We start from the raw sequence: 11057 nt of genomic DNA, 5'->3' as shown, positions 1-11057 counted from the left end.
TTTTTTTTTTTTTTGAGACAGAGCCTCAAGCTGTCCCCCTGGGGTAGAGTGCTGTTGCATCACAGCTCACAGCAACCTCCAACTTCTGGGCTCAAGCAAGTCTCCTGCCTCAGCCTTCCAAGTAGCTGGGACTACAGGTGTCCACCACAATGCCTGGCTATTTTTTGGTTGCAGCCATCATTTTTGTTTGGCAGGCCCAGGCTGGATTCGAACCTGCCACCTCAGGTGTACGTGGCTGGTGACTTAGCCACTTGAGCCACAGGCACCAAGCCCTAATATACTCTTAAATTCTAACTCTGTAGAGATGCGAGCAAAATACCTCCCCAAATGTCACTCCTTGACCAAATCCAAACCCCTTTATTAAAAGGAATTGTTCTAGGAATCTGCACTGTAAAATTTGGATTCAGTCAAAAGGCTACACTGAAGGATCCAGAAGGCCACATGTGGCCTTAAGGCTGCCAGTGAGCTCCTCATGCCTGTCTGACCTCCAGTGTGGGAGATGTGACCAGGCCTGCAGATCCCTGGGGATTTGGGACTTGGGTCAAATCTGCCTGAGTTGCCTCATATCATATATCACACATGGATGTAATTGGGTTTAAAAAATTAAGGGGAAATTCTGAGTGGAACAATAATTTGTTTTATTTTTGGATGTGTGCTGTGTATGGATAAGCAAATGCAGAATTCCATCCAGTTTGTCCAGGCTATGGCAAGAGGTTGGGTGGGCAGCCAATGTCTGTATTAGGCCTTAAATTTTCCTTCTTTCTTTTTAAAAGCATCATATAGTTTCATGAGTTGCCCCTAAGGCATAAATTGAAATTGACAAGGCTGAAAGAAAGCAGATGGACTTGAGCATTACTGCAAAGGGTCATAAAAAAGTAATAACTCTGCCTTGAGCTAGTTTTTCTTCTTCTAATCTTTTCTTGCCTCAAGGAAAATGTTGATTGGAGATATTATGATTTGCCAGCCTACTAGTATGCCAGGATGAGCCAGCATCAGCACTCAGATCCCTTCTCACTGTATTGTATTTTGCTCACTTACTCTGAAAAGCAGAAATTCTTGTCTGAGTAGGCCTGGCATGGTGGGTCACACCTTTAATCCCAGCACTCTGGGAGGCTGAGGCAGGTGGATTGCTTGAGCTCAGGAGTTCAAGACCCAGCATGAGCGAGATTCCCCTCTCTACTAAAAATGAAAAACTAGCTGGGCATGGTGGTGGGCTCCTGTAGTCCCAACTACTTGGGAGGCTGAGGCAGGAGGATCTCTTAAGGCCATGAGTTTGAGGTTGCTGTGAGCTATGATGCCAGGGTACCCTACCCAGGATGACAGAGTGAGATTTTGTCTCAAAAAGAAAAGTCTAAACATCCCACTTAATGTTAAAGATCACTTTTGCGAAGTGACAGCTGAGGGTGTGGGTGGCAGACGCCATTCTGGGAACTGGTTCTCAGGTCTGGTCTCGGGCAATGTAGGAAAATTTGCAGTTCACATTTGGGTCCTCCAGTGAATTTCATTCATGTCAGCTATTTCCTGAGCTGTGGGCTGTGCTGAGGGGATGCCACATGAAGACAGCCTCCTGATTTCCACCTTCATAACTATCTGTGTGCTGCTAATTCCATCTGGAACCTGTTTTCTCCTCTTCTTCCTCTTAGCAGTTTCTAGGCTAAAATGCTACCTTCTCATTTGTCAAAAGTGTAGGACGGGCACCCAATAAACTCATCCCTCTAAAGATGATACTACTCGGAATGCTCTTCTCCTGGAGGGGTTGTATTTTAACTGAAAATAAAACTTTCATCACACATAATTTTTTTTTTTTTTTTTTTTTTGAGACAGAGTCTCACTCTGTCACCCAGGCTAGAGTGTCATGGTATCATCATAGCTCCTTAAACTCTTGGGCTCAAATGATCCTCCTGTCTCAGCCATCCAAGTAGCTGAGACTAGAGGTGCCCACAACCATGCTCAGATAGTTTTTCTATTTTAGTAGAGACAGCGTCTTATTCTTGCTCAGGCTGGTCTTGAACTCCTGAGTTCAAGCAATCCACCTGCCTCAACCACCCAGAGTGTTGGGATTACAGGTGTGAGCCACAGCACCCAGCCTGACCCCATGCAGTTTTTAATGACCTTGTGGCAGTAATGGGGAAGGCCTTCCCAGCCTTTAGGAAGCCTTGCCATGTAGGCAGCTACATCACCAGGAGACTTTCTGACTGAAGCCTGGGAGTCCCACTAGTAAGAAGAGCTGCCATGTATTATCTCTGGTAGCTGCCCAGTGTGCCAATTTGAGAAGCCCCCAAAGATGCATGCACTTATGTTATTCTACACCTATTTCATGTAGAAGAAAACAGAGGCTTATGAACTTGAAGGATAAATTCAGGAGTTCATGATCTTGAAAGGGGAGACATTGCTAAAGCATAAGGTATACGTATGTTTTCAGTTCATTTTCATTAGATTTAGAGAAAAACTACAGATGGGGAATGTCTAATTAGTCTACTGGAAACACTTGTATCAAAAGGGATATAAAACCTATCTCTAAACCTTAGAAGCTTGTAAGTAGGGGTTCTAAAATGCTTTACTTTAGACTTTTTTATTTATTTTTTTGCAGTTTGGCAGGGGCTGGGTTCAAACCCACTATCCTTGGTATATGGGGCTGGTGCTCTACTCACTGAGCCACAGGTAACGCCCTTAATTAGACTTTTTTAGTAATCACAATCAAGGTTTGATTTAATTTCAAGTTTTTTTATTTTTGGTTCTTTTGAGAGTAGTCACATAAACACCAGGTGATTAGATTAATTGAGCTCATTACAATTGCCTCAAGGGAAAATCTTTTATCTTTTTGCAGATCATTGCCAACTCTTTCCACAGAGTAAACTTAATTATAAAACCCCAGAATTAACAATTAAAGAAAGGATTCAAAATAAGATCTGGTGAGACCACAAAGGATTGAAGTTCACCATCACAGCTAGATTAGACACACTGTTTCAACTGGTAGCACTTATTTTTGGTTTGCTCTGTTTTAACAACTTAAATTCCTTCGATTACCTCATGGCCATTTGACAGAAGTCTATCATAAGAAATGAAAAAAAGGGGGTGGCGCCTGTGGCTCAAAGGAGTAGGGCGCCAGCACCATATGCCGGAGGTGGTGGGTTCAAACCCAGCCCTGGGCAAAAACTGCAAAAAAAAATAAGTGGCCTCTATGTAGATTTAGCCAAATTCTTCCTAATGTGAACGTACTTGTCTTCAACAAGATGTCTTTCTGCGTACACTTCTGCTTTTCCTTGATGTGAGAAAACATGGATAATATAAATTAATCTCACAGAGCGATGGCAGGCAACTGGCTCTTGAGGAGACTTGTTCCAATTTTTATATTTGGGAGGTGCTACAACGACATAAATGACTCTAAAATTCATACCTGGGGCTCTGCTTCCAAGTTGATTTTGAAAGGGTGAGCTTTCCCTTCTTCAGACACCTGCGGAGACCATAAGTGGGTTTCTGCCCTGTAAATAAAATCAAGTTCATAAACTCCAAAGCCTGATGGCGCTTCCGGTTTTCATATACTTGCATTTCCCATTGTGTTGGTGAAAAATACCAGCAATTCTTATTAATTTAAGCAAAAGCAATGATTTTTTGCTTATTATTCGGCATATTCCCATCCAATTAGTCTTAACATTTTTAGTGTTCTTTTGGGAGAAATCTAGAGGAGATCACAACTGCAGTTTCTGGAGAAAGTGGGCCTCTGATGCCGGTGGGAAGAGCCTGGGAGAGGGAGATTCTGGCCTGCAGATGACCAGGAGACAACTTCCCTGTCTCCTTTCTTCCCTCCTGCCTTATGCACGCCACCCCCAGAAGACAGTGAGTGACCAGCAAGGCGGATTTGGTGCTGGAAACAAAAAAATGTGGCTTGTCCAACCCTTCTCATGCATTGACACGGGACTCTGTGGCTCCTAAGGGGCTGTGTGCTTGGCAGGAACCCAGGTTACAGTGGATTGGGAAGGAATGTATCTGTTTCACCCCATGAAATGGCAGACTGCCAGATAAATTGATCGTTCCACACTCCTACCTGCCACTGTGTACCTGAACAGCCATTTTCTTCAGGGCACTGTGGGTCAGGCCCTAATAAGGCTGGACCTGGAGATTGTTTATTCACTTCCAGGGTTACTGTCATAGATAAGTTGGGGAACTGGACTCCAGGGTGCCAGTTAAGGACCCGGGGCGCTCTGTGTACCCAGTGAATTACTGACTACAAATGAACTCTAGAATAAAAATGCTTTGAAGATGTAACCACTTCAAAATGGGAAGATATTGTGTAACTTTGTAATCTCTGAGAGGGGATCTTCTGAGAATAAAAGGTAACCAAGAGGAAGAGAGGGCAGAGCGGTTCTTTGGGGATATATTCTCACTGCTCTCCAGAATCACTGGCTTTTCTGTAAATAAAAGTGAAACCATTGATCTCTTATCCTCTCCTCCGTTGATTGGCTTGGGTGACAGGAGAGGGACTTCTTGGTCCAGCAACAGTACTATCACAACAGGGAAAACGGTAAATATGATACAAACGGGATAAACAGCCTGAGAACCCCTAATAACAAACCGTTATCTTCATGGTTCAGTTTGAGATCAGGGATCTGATGGCAAGAGGCTGGATTCAATTTCTTAATTTTTTTTGTGTGGGGGAGGGTCAGAAATGTCCCAGTACCTAATACGCTCATGTTGTACTCTTATGTCTTCTGGGCTGAATTCCATAAAAAAATAGTCAAAAGCTTACAGAATATTAGAGACCAATTTTTAACATGATCACATCTTGGCAAGCCAAGAGATTCTTTAGAGAGAATCTGTAAATTCCATTTCAATTTCCACCACCCCAAGAACACAAGTACCTCTTGTTCAGCGTTCATGCAGCCAATGGTTCTATTTTCATAGCCAATTACCTCAGTTGGTGCAAGGAAAAAAAATTCTGATAGCTTCACTCGTTATTCTGACATTCCAGAGAATTCTTTTTAGAGATGGTTTGTCAGGAGCTATTAGATTCACTGACTTTGGTGAAGAACAGACTACAGTGGCTGATGTCTAAAAACGCCAGTGGAAATTCTAGGCCCTGTGATACTCCTTCCTACTGAGAAGATGAAGCCATTTATAGTTACTGGTTCAGGTTCCCCTGCAAAACAGATCAGATTTCAGCACCATTAATTAAGGAGCACCTGTCAATTTTGAGACACAGCTGGTGTGCCGCTGCTTTAATCCTGTCCTGCGCGTCGGCGTGAGTCATGGACTCTGTACCAAAGCCATCGATGGCCAGGATGACATCTCCAGGACACAGGTTGGCAGCTGCCGCCTTGCTTCCTGGAGTGATCTGGAAAAAATCAGGCCACCATTTAAAAACCAACATCCTGCCATTTCTTGAGTTTTGTGCCCAACCAACATTTTAATTTCAGTAAACTTTTAAATGTTTTACTGGTCAGAAAAATCTTAAAGCTAACTTGAAATAACTCCTGATTGGTCATTTGCGTTAAGTCTGTTTTTAGACCATGTCAATTGATTTTGTTTCTTAACCAGCCATGTTTTGTCTATCATTGCTTCCGTTATTCTCTTTCAAAACATCTTGCATAACTGTCTGAATCTTATTTTATTTCTTTGTTTTTTTAATCTTATTTTCTTTGCTTAAAAAATAATTTGTTAACTTCTTTTTGGGGGGACAGAGTCTCACTATGTCACCCCTGGTAGAGTGCCATGGGGTCATAGCTCACAGCAACCTCAAACTCTTGGGCTTAAGTGATTCTCTTGCCTCAGCCTCCCAAGTAGCTGGGACTATAGGTACCTGCCACAGTGCCTGGCTATTTTTTGTTGTAGTTGTTGTTGTTTAGCAGGCCCGGACCGGGTTTGAACTCAACAGCCTTGGTGTATGTGGCTGGTGCCTTAACCACTGAGCTACAAGTACTGAGCCCTTTTTTTTTTTTGACAGAGTCTCACTCTGTTGCCCTGGGTAGAGTGCGATGACATCATAGCTCACGGCAACCTCAAACTCCTGGGCTCAAGCGATCCTCCTGCCTCAGTCTCCCAAGAGTCTAGGATCACAGTGCCCATCACAATGCCTGCCAGTTTTTCTAGTTTTAGTACAGACGGGGTCTCACTTTTGCTCAGGCTGGTCTTGAACTTCTGAGCTCAAGGGGTCCTCCCACCTCAGCCTTCCAGAGTGCTAGAATTCTAGGAGTGAGCCACTGTGCCTGGCGTTAAATTTTTTTTTAAATCAACTAACAACATTGTTCTATATTAATTTTACTTTACTTTTCACATGCTATTTGGTCATTAAGTATAAAGAAAATATAAAAAACATACAATTTTTATCCTGATGTATCCAAATTATATAATACAACTATATATACATACAATTTTTATCTTAATTTATTCCAAATTAAAAGTTAATTTGTTTTTTAGTTTTTTTCTCATCCAGAAATCTCTATTCAGGAATGGAGTTTTGCTGTATCCAGTCCACTTTTATATTTAAATTTAAACTGCTTTAACCTGCCTATAATTTAACATCTTTAAAATTCATACAAGAGGCATGCAATAGGCTTAATGCTTGTGGCCTCCCAGAATTCCCATGTTGAACTGCTAACTTCCAATCTGATGTGTTTGGAGGTGGGACCTTTGGGAGCTACTTGGGTCAGAGGTGGGACGGGTGCTCTTATAAAAGAGACCCCAGGGAGCTCTCTTAGCTCTCTTTCCTCCATGTGAGAAAACAGCAAGCAATCAGCTGTGTGCAACCTGGAAGAGGCCCCTCAGCAGAACCTAGCCATGCTGGACACCTAATCTGATGTGTCCAGCCTCCAGCACTGTGAGAAATAAATTTCTGTTGGTTATAAGCTACCCAGTTTATTGAACTTTGTCATGATAGTTGGCACTAAGACAAGATACCCAGGGTGGGAATCTGGAGAAGAATCACTCTTGCATCAATAAGAAGCCAGATTACACACAAAATCATAAAATCATAACTTTTATCAAAATCTTCAGAGAGCTAAAGTCATGGGGCAATGAACCTGAAATCTAAGGAAAGACAGGTGCTTCCAAGAAAAGATCATGATCATGGGCTCACCTAGAGCTGAGCATACTTAGTGTGGCTGCCATACCAGATGTTAAGAAAAATTCCGATAAAATGCTTAACAAATGGATAGAGATCCAATGTGCATTAGCATGAGTGTATGAACCCTGAGAACTTCAGATACAAGAGAAGTCTGTATTTACTCAAAGCCTCTTCTCCATGAATGAAGAACAGAGAACAACTAACAAGATGGTAGATTTTAATTAAATCATATCAGTCATTAAATGTAAATGGTCTAGGTCAGGCGCGGTAGCTCATGCCTGTGATCCCAGCACTCTCAGAGGTCAAGGTGGGAGGATCACTTGAGCTCAGGCATTTGAGACCAGCCTGAGCAAGAGTGAGACCCCATCTCTACCAAAAATAGACAAACTAGCTGAGGATGATGGAAGGCACTGTTAGTTCTGGCTCAAACTCAGGAGTTTGAGGCTGCAGTAGCTACAATGATGCCACTGCCCTCTACCTGGGGCAACAGCCAAGAGTCTGCCTCAGTACAAAATGGGCGAGGCATGGTAGCTCATGCCTGTAATGCTAGCACTCTGGGAGGCCCAGGGAGGAGGATGGCTTAAACCCAAGAGTTTGAGGTTGCTGTGAGCTATGATGATGCCATGGCACTCTATCCAGGGTGACAGAGTGAGACTCTGTCTCAAAAGAAAAAAAGAAAAGACTCTGCCTCAAAACAAAAGAAAACAAAATAAACACTGATTACTGGTGCTCAGAAAGTATAAGAAGCTTGGTTAAGGGTCCCATTGTGGGCCAGACAAAATTGTTTGGGCTTTCCAACCTATAGTGCCACTGGAAGTTGTTATGCTTTTCCTAGATAATCATAATAATACAAAGTAATGTCATGATTGTGTAATTGCTGCCACTATTGTCCCATTGGGTATGAAAGTGTGTAGGGCCTTCTGCTTGTGCAGACCTCTTATGTTAGCTCACTGGCTGCCATGAGCTGAATAAAACATGGTTCCCCTATCCTTGGTGTCTGAGTTCCTCTTTGGCCTGTCCAAATCAGAACACTTGCATTACACCCATATTCAGAGAAAATCTGAAATTTCCACCTGAGTCTGTCTCTTCCACCATCCCCAATGCCTCTCTTGCAGGTAATCTTTCCCACAACTCTTCCTATCTCTTTGGCTATACTTTTCTGGTGGAATCCTGGACAGGTGTGTCTCAGGACATTTTATGTCCATGTCCCTTCTCTTCTAGCAATATATGAGCTTCTCAGGAGATAGAAACCCATGGGAGTTAACAACTGCACACTCACAGCGCCTCTCACACACAAGCCATTCTGCACATGACAGGTATTTGTGAGATGGGAGCGTGTCATGAACACATGAACCCATGCTCTCCTGTAGACGTGGTCTTTGTTAGAACAAAATTATGTAAGTTTCTATTCAGTCAACTTTTCCCACTACAACTGCTTTGGCCTGGGACAGAACTGCATTCAACTGCAAACAGTCCTTTCTAAAAAGTCTGCATTTTGAATCTAGTTTATAATCAAGTCACACACTTTTCTGTGTCAAAGTCTGCAAAGCTTAAGCAAACGCTAACTGTTTGTTTGTACCCAAGGCCACATAGCATCCTCAGTCACAATAATCTTGATCTGGATGTCCTCTGGATAGGAAAGAGCCATAGTGGGAAGAAGGGAAAGAGGAACTGTGAGAAGAGACACACAGGTAGCAGGTATGTATATCTCCTTATATCACCTGCACAGGAGAAGTGTGTACCATACGCTGGTCCGCCCTTATCTGCCATTTGTTTTCCCAGGTTTAGTTACCTATGGTCAAGCTTTGTCTGAAAATATCAAACAGAAAATTCTAGAATAAACAATTCATACATTAAAAGTTGTGTGCCATGAGGAGTGGTGTGATGAAATCTCATGGCCATCCTGCTCCATCTCAGCCGGGTCATGAATTGTCCTGTTCTCCAGCATAGCCACAAATATGTGGATATGTGGATTTGCTGTGTCCAGCAGATCACCTGTCACAGTATTGCAGTGCTGGTGTCAGGTAACCTGTATTTTATGTAGTAATAGCCCCAAAGTGTAAGAGGAGTGCATTTATTAAAGTTTATCATAGTATGTAGGTATGGGGAAAAAACCCTGGTATATATAGAGTTTGGTACTAGCCTCAGACATACACTGTGGTAGTTACTGGGACTGTATCTCTCTCTGATAAGGGGGACCATCATATTCCACAAGGAATTTTGTGAAAGAATATTTGTAACTTGTCTGTGAGAGCAGATCCATCTTCTGGAGGATCCAAAAACTTAGAACTTCCATGAAAGAAAAAAGAGCAGATGTTCATGTAGAGAGGTGAACCTTAAAATTTACTCTGCAAAATGCATAGGCCAGTTGTACATAATGTTTGAAATAAAAACTCTCTCCCCGAAACCGAACATGCACAACTTAAGGTTTGGAGGGATTTCTTTGTTTTGTGTTGTTTTGTTCTGTTTTTGAGGCAGAGTCTTACTCTTTCTCCCTGAGTAGAATGCTGTGGCATCATCATAGCTCATAGCAACTTCAAACTCCTGGACTCAAGCAATCCTCCTGCCTCAGCCTCCCAAGTAACTGGGACTATGGGCACCTGCCACCATGCCCAGGTAGTTTTTCTTTTTTTTTTTTCTGGCCAGGGCTGGGTTTGAATCCACCACCTCCGGCATATGGGGTTGGCACCTTACACCTTTGAGCCACAGGTGCCACCCGGTAGCTTTTCTATTTTTAGTAGAGATGGGGGTCTTGCTCTTGCTTAGGCTGGTCTCAAACTCCTGAGCTGAAGCAATCCACCTTCCTTGGCCTCCCAGAGTGCTGAGATTGTAGGTGTGAGGCACCACGCCTGGCCCGAACCTTAAGTTTTATATGGCACAAAGAATAGCTCACTCATTGCTCAAATGTATCACAACCAATTGCTAAATTTGTTTTGAGAATGTCTTGTGTTTGATTTCTTACTTTCGATTTTTTTTTAATGACACAAAGATTCATCTGACTGATAAACTCGATTGTAAACAATTACGAGGTGGGGCCCTTTGTCCTAATTTTACAAACTATAATTTTGGTTGAGTTATACGTGTCACCCTCTCTCCCAGAAACTGCAGTTCCATGATCTGGGAGTATCTGTATAGTCTGCATCTGTATAGTGTGAGGCAGGGAGGGATGAGTGGAGCTTAGAGGAGGAAAAAAAATTGATTTAATGGCCTTGAGGAAATCTACTTCATTGATGGGGCTTTCTGGGCTATTGAGTGTGGACACTGGTATTTCAATTCTTTGTATTCTTAAGAACTTATCTAAAATCAACAAATCAAGTAGTAAACAATTTTCATTTATCTTAATTGTAGAATATTTCTGAGAACACATTCTGGACTATTTATCATAATAATGTTATTTAAAAAGCGAACTATCCAGCCAATCTATTACACTGTACCTATATTTACTTTAAACATGTACAGTAGAATCAATAAGATCAGTGATGTGTTGAGTGACCCCAAACACCTCTTTAGTCACACTAGGACAATGAGTAGAATTTTTCACATGAGCGGACTTCCGAATGCAGCTTTGGGGGCAGAGAGACCTGACACCAAATCCTTCCCTACTTCTTATGATCATTGTCAGGTTCATGAACCGTTTGAATCCTCATTCTCCTCATCTGCAAAAGGGGATATCAGAACTATACTCTCACAGGATTATCATGAGACTTAAGTGAATCAGTGCACACAAATGTCTAACATGTGGCAAGCAAAAGAGTATAATAGTAACAACACACATATAATCTTATTTACGACCTTTAAAATAGTATAACAACTAAAATAAAATTCTACTACCTGTAACAACACGAATTATTCTGTGTAATACTTTTTAGTCTTTTTTCCAAATGATTTGTAGAATTCTTATCATGTCAGTGAAAATATTTTCAATGAGTAGGCATTCACCAGAGCATAAAAGTTCAAGTATATATATATACTCATTATTCAATAAGCCTCTAGACTA

General features: G+C 42.0%; 1 protein-coding gene across 2 annotated transcripts in view; it reads right to left on the bottom strand.

Annotated features, from left to right (window-relative positions):
• The window catches only part of PDLIM3 (PDZ and LIM domain 3), a 30097-nt gene that overhangs the window by 16928 nt on the left and 2112 nt on the right, over positions 1–11057 (bottom strand). For both annotated transcript variants that reach the window (XM_003792775.3, XM_003792774.3), the window contains exons 2-3: positions 5181–5332; positions 3398–3482 (exon numbers count right to left, since the gene is read on the bottom strand). In XM_003792775.3, the coding sequence (XP_003792823.1) occupies positions 3398–3482; positions 5181–5332 (237 nt within the window). The remainder of the gene's footprint in view (positions 1–3397; positions 3483–5180; positions 5333–11057) is intronic.

This window comes from Otolemur garnettii, unplaced genomic scaffold, assembly GCF_000181295.1.
Source record: "Otolemur garnettii isolate 467f Iridium unplaced genomic scaffold, OtoGar3 scaffold00061, whole genome shotgun sequence".
NCBI lineage: Eukaryota > Metazoa > Chordata > Mammalia > Primates > Galagidae > Otolemur > Otolemur garnettii.
The sequence above is the reverse complement of the archived record's forward strand: the minus strand, read 5'-3'. Positions and strand labels throughout refer to the sequence as shown.